The 19,388-nt window shown below is 34.0% G+C and overlaps 1 protein-coding gene across 1 annotated transcript in view; it reads left to right on the top strand.

Annotated features, from left to right (window-relative positions):
- Window positions 1-19,388, top strand: part of LOC133196715 (adhesion G protein-coupled receptor B1-like) — a 186,954-nt gene that overhangs the window by 56,780 nt on the left and 110,786 nt on the right. Inside the window, exon 3 of the mRNA XM_061332576.1 lies at window positions 12,267-12,425. Coding sequence (XP_061188560.1) covers window positions 12,267-12,425 — 159 coding nt within the window. The remainder of the gene's footprint in view (window positions 1-12,266; window positions 12,426-19,388) is intronic.

Below are 19,388 nucleotides of genomic sequence, written 5' to 3' on the forward strand. Positions count from 1 at the left end.
GGGGGGGGGGAGGCTTTATTGACTATATAGTGAAAGTGCATTATTGCTCCTAGGTACTTAGCAGATAAACCAATATATAGTCTATTGATTTTATAGTGAAAGGGCATTATTTCTTTGAAATCTACTTTTCTGTCGCTAGGTATTTAGCATATAAACCAAGTATAAGTATATAGTTATGATGAGCAAGGGCAACTCTTTCAAAATTGTTAATATCTTGGCCCCTGGATTAGGGGTTCTGGTGTTAGGGCGGGGGTCTATTGATTATATAGTGAAATTGCATTATTTTTTTTGAAAATCTTCTCTGCCCACTGTTATTAATAGGGATGTCAATTTTGTCAAAAATTCATATTCGAATATTCAATGAAAGTACTCGAATATATTCGAATATTCGATAAAATAAATAAAATCTGGTATATTTTTAATATGCATCATCCTACTTTCGTGAACGGTTTAGCGTATAGGTATTCCTATATTGGAAATAAAATTTTATGAAGACTTTTGTAGGTGTACAATAAGGAATTCCATTTGAAAAGAATAATTGATTTAAATGTAGAAAAGTATAATTGTAAAAAATGATACATGTGTTTTATAGTAGCTCAAACTAAGGAACCAGTCGTCTTCCCAAAGGCAAGACAGTCGTATACTGTTCAGATTTCAATACGTATAATTAATTACAATTATCAGCCTTATCAGAGATATGATTATAATCTTGATAAAATGTTTTAAAAATATAAACAAACATTTCCATAAACAATTTTCCTTAATTAACTAATTTTCCGATAATGAATATAAAATTCAGGAATATTTACAACCCGAGATAATCAAGTAATTTACACATTTATTCTGAAATTGAGCCCTATATAATATTATATAATAGAACAATATTAATTACAGACTAATTCCAGCGGACATTTATTTGAATGATCAATTAAATATACTCTTCAAGTCTTTAGACATTCTAAGAAGGTTTTTATTTTGTTCTCCTCGATTCTAGATCCGATCGTATTTAACTAATAAAAACTACGAGAGTTTGTTTTGTATTATACATAAAGAATTGTTGTATAATTCTTTAACACCTTACTCAAAACAAAATAATTAAGTAGATCTATATAAGATAAGAAAGTAGTGAAAGAAATCAGGCGATCGAAGTTGATCGCTAGTAAATTAAACAGGGCAGGGGTAATAAATTCCAGCACTGTTCTAATTAAAATTTATTAATCACAGTACTTCTTTTTATGAAATCTGAAAACCACCGAATATTCAAATCTTAAATTCATATTTGAATATCAACTCATCGAATGAATATTCGAATGTTCGAATATTCGTTAACATCCCTAGTTATTAAGGAAATTTAATTTAATAAGTGCATGGTTATGATGAGCAAGAGTGCCTCTTCAAAATTGTATCTTGACCCCTGGGTCAGGGACTTTGGTATTAGGGTTGAGCTTTATTGAATCTATAGTGAAAATGGATTATTTCCTTGAAAATCTTCTTCTCTATTCCTGGGCATCTAGGAGGCACAGGAATATATAATGTTGTAATAAGCAGGGGTGATTTTACCAGATTTTGAAATTCTGTACCCTTTGATCAATTTATTAATTTCTACTGAAAGAAGTTATTCTCCTTTGCTATTCAACTATAATAGTTAATGACTGTAAATAATGTAACTTAAAAGGTCAATAGAGTAACAGAATTATACAAGAAATGTTATAATATTTAACATAAAAGTACCTTCATAGTTTTTAATGGTTAGGTAAATTTTTTAAATAATGGATAAATAAAAATTGGACAAAAAACCATATCCTTGTACAATAAATAATCTTAAAAGACCAATAGACCACGAGGACTGAAATTTATTAACTATCAGTGCTCTAGAACTATTGTTTTGTTTAGTCTGCCTGAGGATAGTGACAAATGGGAAAGGTACAGGCAAATAAATAGATCAACTTTCAGATTTGCTACTGAGTACTTAATTAATATTTTGGTGATCCCTGATTATCCTGTTTTTCTTGCTTTTGGGCAACAAAGCTTTATTTATCAGCTTATTTTGTTTTAATCTATGGATCGTAAAATTATACTAAGGTGACTGTTAAGGCCCTTGGGCCTCTTGTTCATTCTCTACCTTACATTAAACATTATGCATTTTAATGGCTGTGCTTCAGGAGTTACATCTTGTCAACATGAATTTTCGAATGAAAATCATTCAGCTTCCCTACGCCATCCTATACATGCTCACTGAGTCAACAAACTTATTTATTTCGCTGACAACAAAACAAGGATTTCCTCTTCGTTGCTTTGAAGTCATCATTTCGCAACTTTTATGGTCGAAACAATGACCTTGTCAGCATATACAACCTATCATTGTGTCAAATGCTGACCGACGTTTTTCATATTAATTGTTAGACCATTTTTATACACTGAACTATCTACGGATTTTTCCAGGTTTTTTCCCGATCATGACAAAGAGCACACGACGGGTGTGACCGGTCGGCAGGGGATGCTCACTCCTCCATGGCGCCTGATCCCACCTCTTAAGTTTGAGGTCCATGTTTGCTCTGCTCCAAATTTGTATCGTTTCGTCGGACTTGAATACTGTTCGTTATCTTTATATTTTATTGCTAATGCGTAGGACTCCTAGATTGATCTCTGTGAGCTTTCCTTGTAGGAAGATGTAATCAACTTCAAACAGCCAATTTGGCAAAATTTTCATGCTGCCCTTAATTCGCTATTTCCCGAAATGTTTATAGTATTTGTAGTGGTTACTATCTAACGAAAGAAAACAATCTTTTTTCGCTTTATGATTGAGATATGTTATCGTTGTTTGCACGGATGGCGTTCCATACTTTGTAGTTGACGATGTCGCAGCCAGCACCAGGGTGAATTCAAAAATAATGACCAGCATATTCAACTTAACCATAATATATTTTTTCAATTATAACATCACACTGTTTGTACATTATCGGTAAAATTTCTGAAATGACAATAGAAAAGACAATAGAAATGCATAAAAAAGTTTCAGAATTTTCATTAGTAACCACAGAGCTTTACCTTTGACCCTTTCAAAATAGATCATTGTGCCCATATACAGCATATTTTTGACATTTAAGTGGTAAGTCTCTTTAATTTAGAATGTGCACTGTTATAATAAAATGATGAATAATATCAGCATTAAAGTTCATTGACTTTGACCTTCGACCTATTTTTCGAAAACTTGTGTCTTTTTTTTTTTTTCGTTTTTAGAGGCAGGGTTTTGAAAATTTGCATTTATATCACATGTGTATGAGCACTGTACTTTAAAAATTTATGCTTTAAAGCTACCACATAAACTAAAAGTAGCTCGCGTGGCGCAGTGGTTACAGCGTCTTCTATAGAGTCGCGGAGTAAGGAGTTGATCCCTACGTCGCGCTTTCGTATCCACTGATGGGACCTGGAGACCAGTCGTTTGACTGTATAAACCGAGGTCCCTTGTTGCAGTAGGTGTTGGCATGAAAAAGATCCCTCATTACTCAATGGCCCTGAGTGCCTAGCAGGGGTTAAAATTTTTCAGCCCTTCCCTCCACCGGCAGAGGTGAAAAATTTTTCGAAAGGGACATACAAACATACAAACAAACACAAACTAAAATTGAGATACTCGTTGTACTATAAAAATAATCGGGATCGGTATACCAAAAGGATCGTTGTAGACTGACAATTGCAGTTAAACAGAATGAAATATCTGTTTTGGATAGTTGGATTAAACACATAATTTTATCATAAATTTTAGCTTTTAGGGTTGAAAATTCACGTTTCTAATTGATTTTCAGTTTTTATATGATAAGTGCTATTAAATCGGTCAATCCTTGGATTTTTTTTTTTTTTTTTTTTTTTTTTTTTTTTTTTTTTGCAATTTATTTTTTTTTAAATCTTAGATTTATTTTAATCTATAATGACGCTATAAAGTAGGCGACACATGCGTTCCTTGTCATGTCCGAGAAAATGTTCGGACAAAATAATAGGTCCAGCAATACAATATATCGTCCTGACTTACGTTCTGGACGACATATTAAGAGCTTTAACCCATAGCCACTGTGGCCTATCTATTGTGCAGTTTATATTTTTGAGTTGCAATAGGTCTAATAAAAGAAACACATGTAATGTTATTAAACAAATTATAATTGCGTGTTCGTCTAGTGTTAAGCATAAAAAACGCAAGAGAATCACCCATTAAGACCCAAACCTTGGTATCAAATATCTCTTTTCAACTTTGTATCACCCTGTTGGGATGGGGTCATTTTTCACCGGGGGTCAGTTTCTTATAGGTTGCAAATGAAGAAAACTGACCCCTAGCGTTCTTTTTTTTTTTTTTACAAAAAAACAACATTTTTCTACGAATAGGCGGTCATTTTTCGATGACCCGCCGGTCAATTTTTTTACGGGTTCATTATTCGTCTTTACACCGGTTCAATTTCAACAGGCTAGGGCCTGAATTCAACGCAGATGGTCTCAATATTCAACGTTGAAAAAAGACCCCCAGGTCAGTTTTCAACCCGGATCAAAATTCTGGAAATCGAAGGGTCATAGAACCGGATTTTAATCTGCTTTCAGACGAATTCTAAAGAATTACAAGTACAAATGTTGGCGTTTTGTGTATGTAGGGCAAGGAGGCTGCCCCACTTTTTCTGAATATAGTATTTTGCTAAAGTAAATTTTCTTTTAGACGCTGGTTGCCCCCCACCCCACCCCCCACATTTTTCTTGATTTTTTTCTTGTAAGATTTGTTTGGGAAGTTGCCTCTATCCCCACACTTTTGAAACCGTTGCTATGGGCCTAATTAGGGTCCATAAATAATTATCAATTTTAACTAAATAACAGAATTATGTACTTATGAAACCTGTAATTTTCATAAAGTTTAAACATACATAAATAGTCAAAGAACACCAAATTCTATAGGAAAATTTCAAGAAGTTTGTCTTCAAAGTTTCAAATACTTTTGGTTAGAATTCCTACAAAAATAATAACTAGAGAGTTCCTTGGATAAACTTAATGAAACGTTTTCAGATATGACGATCAGCAACTCTAGATATTTTGATTTTTAAAACTAACCACTGTTGTCATGGGAAAAAGTGTCAACAAATGTTCTAACGGTTGGCTTTTGGAATCCTTGTAAAATACACAAAATAATGCATTTACATTTAAAATTTTTAAACTGTTTCCATTGCCGTGGAAACGGTTGGACAAACTTTTATTCTCACAATAAACGAATGAACTGGCATGCACAGGTACAAAACTACCGTTACGTAATCTTTATGTATAGATAATTGTGTATGTCTATTGAATGAGGCACCGGATTGGTATTCATTGCCATTTAGTGATATCACCTATTCGAATTGGTGATATCACTTTTTCGTTTTGAATTAGTGTTATCACGAATTTGAAATGGTGATATCACCTATTTGCATTTCTTACAACATTAAATAATGAATGTTCCCTTCCTCAAGACAATATAGCTTTAATGCAAAGTAAAGGAAGCTTTCAAAGAGCAATTTCTGTAGCAGTGATTCAAAATTGATGAAATTGATTTCATTACTCTTGCACAAACTTTCTAAAATAGATAATAAAGTTTCTATAGACTTTTTGTATTTAATCTGAAACATAACCTCTACTATTTCGGTATTGTATTGATCAAATAAACTATAGAATCGCTGCAAGATCATTTTTTGGCACAAAGAGGGGAGGAGGGGGCATTGTTTTTAAGATACAGTGTATATGTACACAAAAAAGTCCACAAATAAGCTGATTTGCATATGAAAAACTAGAATTCTATTGACTATAAGCAAATTCAGTTTGCCCTTTTCCCTTGTGTTAAAGTCTAAGTACTTTTAAACACCATTTGTTTTCAATCCCTATGAAGTAAATTAAATTTTACTTGTAGTCCGTTTTGCTATATTTATTGATACTTTCTGTCTATTATAATTATCTATGTGAAAAGAGACTGAACGTTTTACTTCCTGTATAGAGTAAATGTATACACTATAGTCTTGGAACCAGTTGCTATTTCATATTTAATTTGAATAGGTGATATCACCTATTCAAATAGGGGCTGAATAGGTGATATCACCAATTCGAATAGATGATATCACCAACTGAATAGGTGATATCACCAATCGAATAGGTGATATCACCTACTTGAATAGGTGATATAACTTAATGGCGGTAAATACCAAAACGACCCCTCATACTATTGCTTGCAATAGCATACATTATAGTCCTAATCTTTCTTATGATTTGTTTCATATTTTGATATTTTAATGTTTATAGACGTTTATGACCAATTAACAAACGGGAAGACTTCAGAAGTATCTGAAACATCAAGTAATTCTTATTTGAATTATAAGGCACTTTTGCTTTATGTCCAAAAATTACATGTGTGTACATTCTTTAAATCATTGCTTTAAAAAAGGCACTAGGACGAAAATTAATCAACTGGTTGATAGACATTGTAAACAATTCTCTCTCTCTCTCTCTTCCCTCAACGGTGTTGAACACATCGATCACTTATGATGTCACTTTGAAATTACGTTGATCGTTTATGACTATACAATCAAATAATGGTCACATGATGAACCTTTTTATACACAGTTGTAAAATCGCCTTTTTCAAATAGTGTTATAGAAAGAAAAAATATTTGCAAGTCTAAATATTAAAGCATAACGTTAAGTGTCACCAACATCGTGCGTAATGTCAGAATGATTGTGACATCGCACGTAGAAATGTTTTACGTCATAGTTACATTGCTAATAATATTACGTCACAGACTCGAGATTCCTTTAACGCTCCGCCTTCGGAGCATTTTGATTAGTTAAAAACATTAATGAATTTTAATGAGAGAGTAGTCCCGGAGAATAGCTCTGATTTTACAGGGAGTAGTCCTTAGATGGGGGAAGTGGAGCCTTCTCAGGCACCCCTACTAATGTTATTTAGATTTAAATTCAAGACACGTTGTCTTGTTTGACCCATTCAAAGGTTATAGGGTAGCACCGGTTTTATATATAAAATTGGCAGAAAACTGGAAATTGCTATAGTATGTTTATTTTAAATACCATAAAAAATTGTGTTTTCAGACCTTCAGGAACTTCAAATGGAAGGGTGGAGGGTATTTAATTATGCATACTTATTCGTCTTCGTTTTTGTGATAATACGCCGAAATCTGGAGCTTAGTAGCGACTTATTTTTAAAGTGGCCTGATAGGTTGGTAAGAAAAATGTATGTGTGCATCTACTACAATGAAAAACAATCGTTTACCTTTTATAGCTGATTTTGTTAGTGTGCACAGCAAGTCTCACCACGAACAATTGTCCAATCATTGAATGACCTACTACATGTTTACATTTGACTTCGAAAACGTGCTTCTGGTCAATCTACAAAGCGATATTAAATTGAAGATAATTTTTAATTGCTTTTTTTTTTTTTACAAAGATTAGAAACTAAGAAGGGGAAGACTTTTTCGCCTCATTACTTGATATTGTAATTTATTGTTTCTTTGTTGAATTGACACAAGGTTATACAATGTACAATAAAAGGTAGTCTGTTCATGTTCAAAATTTTTGCCAAGAAAGTCAGCACTTTAAGGACAAGGAGAACGAGCAGCAACTCTTATGTATTTCAACGTTTAAATGTACAACAAAGATTTTCTTTTACATTACAATACGCGTGAACACCTGTGTCGATCTTTTGTCTTTGGCCAGGGAATCCATCCGACAATTGTATTCACCGATAGTACAACAAGGAATACAGACACAAATCGCTTTGCAGCATTGCATTGATAAACCTTGAATTCAAAATTGAGAGTAAATGTGAGCATGGAAATAATAAGTGATAATGGACATGTTTTTTTTTTATCTATGAAATGCATGAAAAATTTACTGTTTTCGAAATCTTTTGTCTTTTCCAAGCGTTAATTTTCTTAGTAGCCCACAATGCAATTCAACTCATTTCACTGCTTTTTCGTTTTTAGGTCATGTTGGTACCTCGTTTAGCACGTAAATTTAGTCGGACGCCAAAAAATATTGTTCATATACAAGTATGCATGTCCAAAAAGAAATTTCAATACATAACTGCAAAAAATAATGTCGTAAGGAATACCTAGAAGAATCAAGAAGTTTGAATGAATTATAGAGAAATTAAAGTGCATTTTCCACTTATACAGTGGTGAAAACTGAAACATAACTTTTCTGTTTACTATGTCTCCACGTGCTAGTCATTTCTTAGCTAACACTTCCGTGAATAATTTACCTTATCCTGTAACAGTCTCGCTGTAGTCTCATCAAATCTTGCCAGAGCTATAATACGAACTCCTTGGGTCTTACATTTTTCAGACAACCGAAAAATAAAAGTTCCGAACACATTAATAGGGGTGTCAGGGAAATAGACAGTTTAATGGTATTGATTTCATACACACCAATAACAGTAGAGGTAAAATAAAACTGTCGCCGGTCGTAGAAAAATGTATTTTTTTGTAGAAAAAGAGCCCAAGGGGTAAATTTTCTACATTTGCAACCTATAAAAATATTGATCCCCGTAGAAAAATGATCCCCATCCCAACAGAGTGATACAAAGTTTAAAAGGGGTGATCGATGACAAGGTTTGGTTCTCAACGTTTAATTTTCTTGTGTTTTTTCTGACGAACACTGGAAGAACACGCAATTGAAATGTAATATAAGAGCATTTCATGTGTTTAAATCTATTATACCTATTTGGATATTTTACTAGAGAAAAACACTAATCGCAAACTAACAAAAAAAAAAACTATGATAAACGTGATTTCTTCAACTTTTCTATCGTCCATTTCCCTTATTTATGAAACAATATACCATTATCACCTGTATAGGGAGTATATGTCTCCCTGTTGATTCGATATGTGAGAGCATGTTCTACTTACAAACAATTTCTAAAACGAGGCAAGCTTTTGACAAATAAGTTGATAAAACAAGGATATCAATAGTCTCGATTTATCAAGAATTTGCAAATTTTATGGTCGATACAGTGACCTTGTTAGCAAATACTATCTATCCGTAAGTCGAATGCTGACTGACGATTTTTCATTCAAATTGTAAGGCCATTATTTTTACACTGAATGGTCTACGGATTTTCCGTTTGCCCAATCATGCCAATGAGCAACAGCGGTCGACAGGGGATGCTTACTCCTCCATGGCATCTGATCCCGCCTCTGGTGACTTTTGAAAGGTCCGCGTTTGCTCTTCTCCTTTGTAATGTTCCGATGGACATTTGAGTTTGTTTACTGGTCATTATTTTCAGATAAAATATTACTATACCTATTGAGTTTTCAGCACACCATAAAAACGCACAATAGGTATTTCACAAAGCTTTATCTTAATCTTTCTTTTTCATCCGATTCATATTTTGATATTTTACTAATTATAAACGTTTATTGCCAACTAACAATAGAACTACTAGTAATGACAAACGAGATGACTTCCAAATTGACCACTACTTACATATTTTTATGTAGTAAAATTCTACAATCACCTGCATATGTTGTGCAAGTCTCTAGCTTATTCGGTACGTCTCTAGCTTATTCGGTAGAGCATGCTCTGTATACAATCTACTTTTAAGCAGTCAGGATACTCAAAAATAAGATAATGTATCAGGGCTTTCAACAGTCTCAATCAAAGTTAGCATTTCGAAAATTCCTTGGTCATTATAATGACCTTGTAAGCAAATAAATTTATTTTTCCATTATTTTAATTTTGCATGGTTATTAATTTTGTAATTTTAGAATCTTAATAACTTTAACTTATTTACAAAGATCCATAAGGGCCATAACTTTTATAAATACGGAATATAATTCAATAGAATGGTACCGTGGAAGCCAAAAAAATATATCGTTGTTTGAGGAAATAAAGACAAATAAGGTAATTGTTCCGACAAGTTCTTTTTTTGGTTCGGACGATTAAGATATTTGGGTGGGGAAAAATTCCTTCGTATATTTATTAAATACACTAAGAAGAAAGTAGATTAAATTGTTTTTGAATTGTTCAGACGAATTGGGTATTCGCTTGGACAACTTAGCGAAGTAGATAATTGTTCGAACAGATTTGAAGTTTCTTCTTTATACAAGATTTATCATTCTTTTGATAAAGGAGAGCAGGCATAAAAATCAAGATGGTACATGTATAAAGCACATGGGTTAATTTCATTTTGGGGGCGAAATATGGATTTCTGCATGCTCAAGTTTTTTTATTGACTCCATTCCTTAGCGGTTTCTGGGGTTTCATGGAAGTTTTACTTGCAGTTAAGGTTAAAATTGCTTGCATCTCCACTTTTAAAAGGTTTCCATGGTTCGGGATACCTTATGGAATCGGAGCGTAGTAGTTTCCGTGCCACGGAAACTTGACGGAATAACCTGGCATCCGATGCGGAAACCACTGCGAAACATGATGTAAACTTGAGGTTTTCATGTGGTTTCCGTATAGTTTCCCATGATGGGAAACTACTTATTTCACCCAGTGTTTTTTTTTTGGCTATATACAATGGATATTTAATTAATGCTTTTTCTTTCGGTTTGAATGAAAATGTACCAAAAGTATCTTAAACACCCCACCATTTCTCGTATTCAAATTGTAAGATACGTTTGCTATATATCCGAAAATTACACGTCTGTACACTGTTATAATCACAGACTAAAAATGCATACAATCAAATGCAACTTGATCAACAGATATCTCTTTAACTACTTAACTATATTCAATTGCCAATAAGTACATGATTAATTACAACTGCAAGTCAGTAGGATAAGAAGCGCCTTGGGCTAAGAAAGCAACAGAATTGGATATATCACTTAATTATTCATGTACTCACTGGCAATTGAAAATTGTTGGTATATATTTCTTAAAAATCTTCTTAAAAACAATGATGAATTTGTCAAATCAAAATGGAAGCATTTCCACTTAGTGTATATTGAATGAATATTAATGTTGTCAATTTATCATAGAAGACAGACCACTTTATTCGAAAAATTTTATGAGACCAGCATATCATCCCTGTATCTTCATTTTACGTATACCCCAGTTGAGCAGTTTGGTCCACGAGCCTTTTGATCTATAATTCTTAATCAATTTAATCAAAAAGAAAAATACATGTATATCTTAAACAAAATCTAGGGGGGGGGGTGTCATTCTACGGGGGTCATTTTTCTTCACGTAAGATATGCAGATTTCAAGGTTAATGCCACTTTTTCTATAGGCAAAAGAGTCATTTTTCGACGTTGAAAAAAGACCCTTGGTCATTATTCTATGGGGGTCATTATTCGTCTTAACACCGGCAAAGAGAGTTTTCCCCACAATTTTACTGATTTTGATCCAGAAAACATGACTTCACAATAAAAAAAAAACCAGGTAACACAACCATGGCAATACTTGCTAGCACTACAATATAACTTACTGCAGATTATGCATGGAATACAAATTATTTATTTCCAATGAGTTGTTGAAAGGTAATGAATGATTTGAAGCAAAATACTATTTTAATTATTGCTTTGCTTTGATGTTTGCTTAATGCTTTAGAGCAACCCATTTTGAATGCAGACCAGTCCTTGAGCGCAAAATCCGGCCCACGATTAAAAAAAATGTAATGTTACAATCAACTACAATTCAATCATTTTTTTTAAATCAATCAAATTGCAGCTAATGCATGTCACAAATCATTTGTTTTAACGAATAAGTGTCAAGCGATGTAAAGGTTTAATTTTAATTAAACAACCCCTTTCCATTCTTTCCTTGAACTCTTTCTCCCTTCCTTTATTCTTTCCCTGAACTTTTCTTGTATTGTACATTTGCTGGTTGTACATCCCGTGTATATGTATTAGTCATTCTCTTTATGTTCGAGAGGACGATCAAAGTTGGTAAAACTTGTGTGCAATCCTATTGATTATGTGTTGATTATGTTTCAATAAAATATGTTTAAATACAACTATCCCCTGCCCCAAAATCGTCTGCTTGACTGGACATTAAACTATGAATTATGCGTACACATGATTCCGTCTTTGATAAGTTGATTGTCACTTAAGTAACTGAGAAAGTTGGAATGGATAGAAAATCAAAATTATCAATTACAGTTTGGAGTTTTATCATAGAATTGTCTTCATATACATTTGTCATCAGTAATCTTCATATTCGCAAATTATGCATGCTTACTCAAACTTCATGTAGTATAACATTGATTTTTTAGAGATGAACCAAATGATGCAATTTATTGCCACCTTTTATTAGAGCCTGCTTATTGGACACAGTGGAGTACTTGGGGGTCTTGCAGTGTGACTTGTGGATCAGGGGGAACACGTACCTCTACAAGAGGATGTATGGGGTCAGGAACGTGTCAGGGTTCGTCTTTGAGGACAGAAGCTTGTAGTCAAACACGACATTGTCCAAGTATATATTTATTTTCGAACTGGGGATCGATATCTTTACATCTATTAATTATTAGTTACATTTTGAATATGACCAAAGAATTAAGTCAATATTTAAAATAATTTTTTAAGTTGATGGTTTTTTGAGTGACTGGAGTGGTTGGACTTCCTGTAGCCAGACTTGTGGGTGGGGCCAACAGACAAGGTCACGTGTCTGTCATCAACCACAGTATGGAGGTTCACAGTGCAAAGGAAATTTGATAGACACAGTAACATGTCATGTTATACCCTGTCCAGGTACATTGTAAATATTTATTGGAATATTCTCAAATAATATCTTTAAGGTTCATCTAATGAATGTTTGTATATTTGTTTTTTTTTTCTTATCTGAATTCATACGATTTTGAATTCACCTGAGTCACTCAGGACTGTGTTGCTCAAAACATTGGTTAAATTTGATCACTGGTTACGTTAGCCGTGATAATTTTTTTTTTACATCCACTGGCTAACTAACCTATGTTCAAATATCCATTGCTCCTCTGGTTAGCTAAGCAATGGTTAAATGATTTAACCAGTGGTTAATATCCCACAATGCACCACATTTCTCCACTTTTCAACCAAAAAAAGGCTTCCATATGAGTAAAATGAGAGGTTGTAATGTTATACAACTGTATTGGAGAAGTGCCGAAACACCTTGATGTAATAGTTATCAAAACTAAACGATTTAAGTCACAAAAAGTTAAGAAAGCACAGGTTTGACTAGAACTACGTAAACTACATGTATGTTGTAAATTCAAGTGGAGGATCAATTAGGACATAGAGTGGTATAGGAAAATTAGCACCAGGGCCATGGTGGATATTAGGCTGTGTAAAGACTAGGGCACCGTAGCCCTCATTAAATCTAGGGTCACAGAATATTATTTTTAGGCATTGTGACTTGTCATATATCTTTTCGGAATTATTCCTATTCATGACTTAGGTATACTTACAAAGTACGTATACATCATTTTGCATCGTCTCATACTTGACCGGTCGACAGGTGATGCTTACTCCTCCATGGCACTTGATCCCACCTCTGATGTTTTTGGAGGTCCTGTTTGCTCTCGAGGCTAAAATTGTTGGCGTTGTAAAGTATCAAGTGGTCCTCCCCTGTAAATAAAATAAAGGATTGATAAATATACTAGTATTTACATTTTCAATACGTCACCCGGGTGGCGCAGTGGTTAGAGCGTTTGCTCGAGTCGTGTTGTAAGTTGCTTCTTACGTCGCGGGTTCGAATCCCATAGCGGAACGTTGAGACCGGTCCTTCGGATGAGACCGTATAAATCGAGGTCTCGTGTTGCAGTAGGTGCTGGCACGAAAAAATCCCTCTGTGCTCAATGACTCTACGTGCTTGAAACGAAAGCGTTATAGACAGACAGAAATACAGCTACACGGACTTACAGACAGACCCAAATTATTATCCCCCACTTTCAGTGAAAGCGGGGGACAAAAAGTGTACTATTTTCTTTCCTTTCACATTCATTTTGACTAGGTCCCTCTGTGATTATGAGGAAATAAAAAAATAATTATAGAGGATTTTGTGTACATTTCTTATCTATAGATATCCGTGTAAAGTCTTCTATTTTCTCAAAATATTGATGCTTATTAAAGGGTGTGGTTTTATGTAATACATTTTGGATAATGCATTAATGCATTTTAATTACACAGTGTATTTATATAAATTAATTGGTACGGAGCGAAATGTCTTAGTGAAGAACTCACTATATCTGTATCTTCGACTATGACCTTTCCGCTTTTTACACAAGCACCTACCCCCCCCCCCCCCGAAGTAACTAACAAAATGTAAGGAGTCTTTATTTTCTCGAATATATGTGATTTCTCCGTCAATTCTATCTGTATGTCATTCTGTGCAATTGGTTTGTACTTTTGTCAAGGTTTAAAAATTGGCCATACATGTATACGGTATAATAAAAATATACAAGGTCTCTCTATTGACACCCTTGGAGGAGGTTTGATGTAAGCCGATTTGTTTCCCTTTATCTGATTAGTCAAATAATGTAAACTGTTTTCCGTCGACCAATCAGATGAAGGGTTACGAAGTTATAACGCCAAATCCTCCTGCAAGGCCGTCAAAAGAGAAAATTTTATGTTTCCGTCTAATAAATCGTCTGATTACAGCATATAAAACACTAATGACGGGTTTAGATTAAAGAGACTAGTAGGAGAACATCCCCCCGACAGAGTGGTTGCAAAAATATGATATGTAACACTGTTAGTACCTTGGAAATTAGCAAATTCATTGCTCAGAATGACATACAGATTAAATTGACGAAGAAATAACATATTTTCGAGAAAATAAAGACTTCTTATATTTCATTAGTTAGTTGGGGTGGGGGATGGGGGTCCCCGCTTCGGGTGCCTGTGGTTATTTACAGTGACAGCAGTGCAAATAGAAGTGACTACCAACTATCGGTGTTAAAAGGCATACTAAGACATAAAAGTGATAATTTTTTAAAATTATTTGTGAGTTTGACTTAAATATTTACATATTGTAAAACATTGAAATGATTTCTTTCTGGCAAAGTATTTGATGCGAAAATGCAACCAGTGCGAATTTCATCGGATGCATAGTAGAGACGGGATGTTTACATGGTGATAACAGCCTAAAAGTGTTTAATAAATTATAATTTAAGTGTGAGACGATGCAGATTGATGTACTTACCTTGTAAGTATAGCCAAGTCTTGAATAGGAAAAATTCTGAAGAGATATATGGCAAGTCCTTAAGCATGTAAATAATTTTCTGTGACATTGGATTTAATGAGGGATATGGTGCCCACCATCAGTCTTTACGAAGCCTAATATCCACCTTGGCTGTGGTGTTAATTTTCCTTAACCACTCTATGTTCCTATAATGCTCCTCCACTTGAATTCACAGCATAGTTTTATAATTCAAGCTAAACCCGTGCTTTCTTGACTTTTGTGACTTAAATCGTTTGTTTAGTTTTGATAACTGTTACTGTAGGTGTTTCTCCACTTCTTTAATACAGTTGTAACATTATAACTTCTCACTTTTTACTCATCTGATATTTATCTTGGTAGTCTTTTTTGACTGACAAGTGGAAAATGTATTGCAATGTGGGATACTAACCACTGGTTAAATCTTTCAACCTGTGGTTAGATAACCAGAAATTATTTTGTTTAGAGCAACAGGTATTTGACCAGTGGTTAGTTTGCCAGTGGGTATAGAATTTAACCATCGGGTAACTTAACCAGTTGTCAAAATTAACCAGTGTTTTGAGCAATCCAGTCCTGACCCTAAAACCATATACTGGGAAGAGACTTAAGTCAAAAATTCAATTCTGAATGACTTTGGAAATGAACCCCCCCCCCCAACAAAAAATAAAATAAAATAAAAATAAAAATAAAACCAATTTTTCATTAGGTGTTCTTATTTGAATATTTTACAAAAATGCAACTTTTCAAACAAGTTTGTTGAATTAAAATCTAGATATTTAAAATCTAGATTTTGACTTTGTCTGTTCTCAGTTTATGGTTTTGGGGCCAGGTGACCTAACTATTGCTCTTCATTTTTGTCTGTCGTCGTCATGCGTCGTGTGTTATTATTTGAATACTTTCAACTTCTCTGGAACGGCTACACAAATTTCAACCAATTTTGGCATATACATGGAGCATCTATAGGTGAAGAGGAACAAACATTATGAATTTTATGGTCCCTGCCCCTTGGGTCCTGAAGACTGGGACTAAAGCCACCAAAATGAATGCAATCTTTTAAAATCTTCTTTATTCCTGAGCCCTCTACCAAAATTGTGAAATTCTTGGCCCTAAGGCCATTGTTCTGGTGCTAGGGCGGGGCTATATAGATCATATAATTAAAAGTGCTTTTTTTTGGAAAATTTTATTCTCTGCTTCTGGGTAATGAAAAACTTACTAATTACATAGTTATGATGAGCAAGGGTGCCTCTTCCAAAATTGTGAATTTCATGGCCCCTGGATTAGGGGTTCTGGTGTTAAGGCGGGACTTTATTGATTATATAGTGAAAATGCATTAATTCTTTGAAAATCTTCCTCTCTGCTCCTTGGTATTATTTAAACAAACTATGTCCATGGCTATGATAAGAAAAATTGCCTCTTTTTTTCACTTTTCCAAAATTGTGAAATTCATGGCCCCAGGGTCAGGGGTTCTGGTGAAAAGGATTAGGTTTTATTGATTATATAGTGAAAAAGCATAATTTCTTTGACAATATTCTTTTCTGATCCTGGATTATTAAGTAAAGAAACAAAGTGAATAGTTATAATGAGCAAAAGTGCTTCTTTCAAAATTATAGGTTTCTTGGCCCCAGGGCAAGATGTTCTTGTGTAAGGGTGGGACTCTATTGATAATATAGTGAAAATGCATTAATTCTTTGAAAATTAAATAATCTTGTCTGCTCCTTATTGTTGAGCAGATAAACAAAGTACATAATTATGATGAACAAGGCTGCTTCTTGCAAATTTTTTAAAACTTGTGGTTCCAGGGTCAGAAGTTCTGGTGTTTCTCGGGGAGGGGGGAGCTCTATTGATAATAAATTGAAAAGGTGTTAATTCTTTGAAAATCTTCAACTAAATGCATAGTTATGATGACGAGGGTACCAGATTTGTGAATTTCATGACCCTGGGCGATGGGGTCTAGTGTTAGGGTATTGCTGTGTTGAACATGTAGTGAAAATGCATTATTTATTTGAAATTCTTATCTGCTCCTGGGCATATCGGAGGCAAACAGAGTGAAAATTTTAATAAGCAAGGGTATTTTAACCAGATTTTTGAACATCTGGACCATTTAGATAAGTGTTCTGGTCCTGGTCAGTGCTCTTTTAATTTGTATTCTACTGAAAGAAGTCTTTCCCTTTTGTCATACACTTTTGATAATTACCCCCAGGTAATAACCCAGGTAATAAATAATGTATTTGAAAGGTTAATAGAAGAAGAGAATTATGCAAGAATTTCTATTGTATAATACAAAAAAATACTTTATAGTTTTAATGATCATGTCGACTTGAAACTGATAGATAAATGAAAATGAGACAAAAATAACTAATCTTATTATATGTAAGTGCTCAACGAAGACTAAGAGAGACCAATGTGAGAGGTTACAATGTGGGATTAAAAAATACATGTAGCATAGAGGAACTAATAGTTTGTTAATAGTCTGCATGGTGATATTGATAAATGGGAGACGGATACAAACTTAATTTATGAGTTGTTACTGAATAGTAGACTAATTTTTCGTTGATCCTGATCATCCCATTTTACTAGCTTTTGGTCAACAAAGCTTCATCTATCAGTTGATTTTATACTCTATGGATCTCTATATTGTTGTATTATACTCATGTGACTGTTAAGGCCCTTGAGCCTTTTGTTTCCACTACAACTTTATAAAGTTTAATCGTTCATTATTTGTAACGTACTTATCTATTCGATTCAAGTTAAATCGCAAAAGTAAACCTTTAAGCCAATTTATCTTCAGTCCAACGTCTCGCTTTTTGTTTTAATCTTTCAAAAATAAGATGTGGTGATTATTCGCCAGTAATGATCGTGTGGTTACTATTCATTTACTCGAAATATCGGAAAAATATCTTCCAACACAAACCATTTTTAACAAATCAGAAAATGAAAGGCATAGTTATGACCATACAAGGGACCCATTTAAGATTCCTGAGCCTCTTTTGTTGACTTTCAGCATTCTAGTAAAAAGAAGTAGGGATTGCAATTCCTAACCAGTTAACCGCTTATGAAACAATGGTAATCGGTTATAGTATTAGTAACTGGTTTGTCGGGGGGGGGGGATGATATGTTTATTAGAACGTAATTTCATAAGAATATTTTTTCCTAATTCAATATGAAATGGGAAAAAAAACTCGGATCGTTGGTAAATGTGGTGACGGTCACATGTTTCGACTACGTGTGTGTCATCTTCCACAATTTGGGGGGGGGGGGGGGGGTTACTGTGTATAGATGATCTATCAGAATCAAAGGAGTGTGTGAAAACTCCCTGGGCAGGTAAGGGCCATTTTGAGAAAAAATACAGAGAGGTGTAAAAAAAAAATTTAATTAAAAGACATAAATTTAAAAAAAAAATTCTACTTAATATTTGATATCAATATCGGAAGTTTAGGTTTTATGAATATTGGTAAATTGTTGGAGTTAGAGTTGTTTGGATATTTACTGGGGATCAGCGAGAACATCAGAGACTACTTCAATTCAGGGTGGAAAGCGAAATCTCTCTAGGCCAGGGCGTCAGGATCAAGTTAAATGTAGGATCCTGGAACGAAATGTAGTATAGAGAAGAAACATAAACATAAAAAATGAAAATCTCAGAAATTTTGGTCAGGATATCCTTCATGAAATACTGCTAAAAATGGCATCCTTACAAATATTTTCGATAATGACCACTTAAAAGATTTCGCTAGAAAACTGTGGCGAACCTTTGAATTTGGGATGTAAAAGTAGAAAAGGTACATCTCACTCATGGGGACTGTCTGTTGAACTATGAGTAGAATGATTATTTGCCCGTAGTCATTGATTTACTTTATAAAGCAAGATTATATCAGATTATCCGGACGTTCAAATGTATATACTTATGAGTACTAATCAAATTTAATAAGTTGATGGCCGCTTGAGTAACTGGGAAACTTGGAGTCACTGCAGTGCGACTTGTGAAGGCAAGAGAAGGCGGACTCGAACTTGCATTCCTCCACGATATGGCGGTGCTCCTTGTCAAGGAATGACGATTTCAATGGAAAACTGTGGAGCAAAGTATTGTCCAGGTATTAAATAAATTTATTCATGTTTCTATAAAAAATTTCTCTGATCTTAAACAAAACATAAACAAAATAATACCATTCCTCTGAGCCAGATAACAAATAAAACTTACTTATGTTTCTATTAAAGATTGTTTTACCTTCAAAGACCTTTATTTATTTA

Source organism: Saccostrea echinata, unplaced genomic scaffold, assembly GCF_033153115.1.
Source record: "Saccostrea echinata isolate AGI-Se365-2 ecotype Australia unplaced genomic scaffold, CSIRO_AGI_Sech_v1 ptg000001l, whole genome shotgun sequence".
Lineage (NCBI taxonomy): Eukaryota > Metazoa > Mollusca > Bivalvia > Ostreida > Ostreidae > Saccostrea > Saccostrea echinata.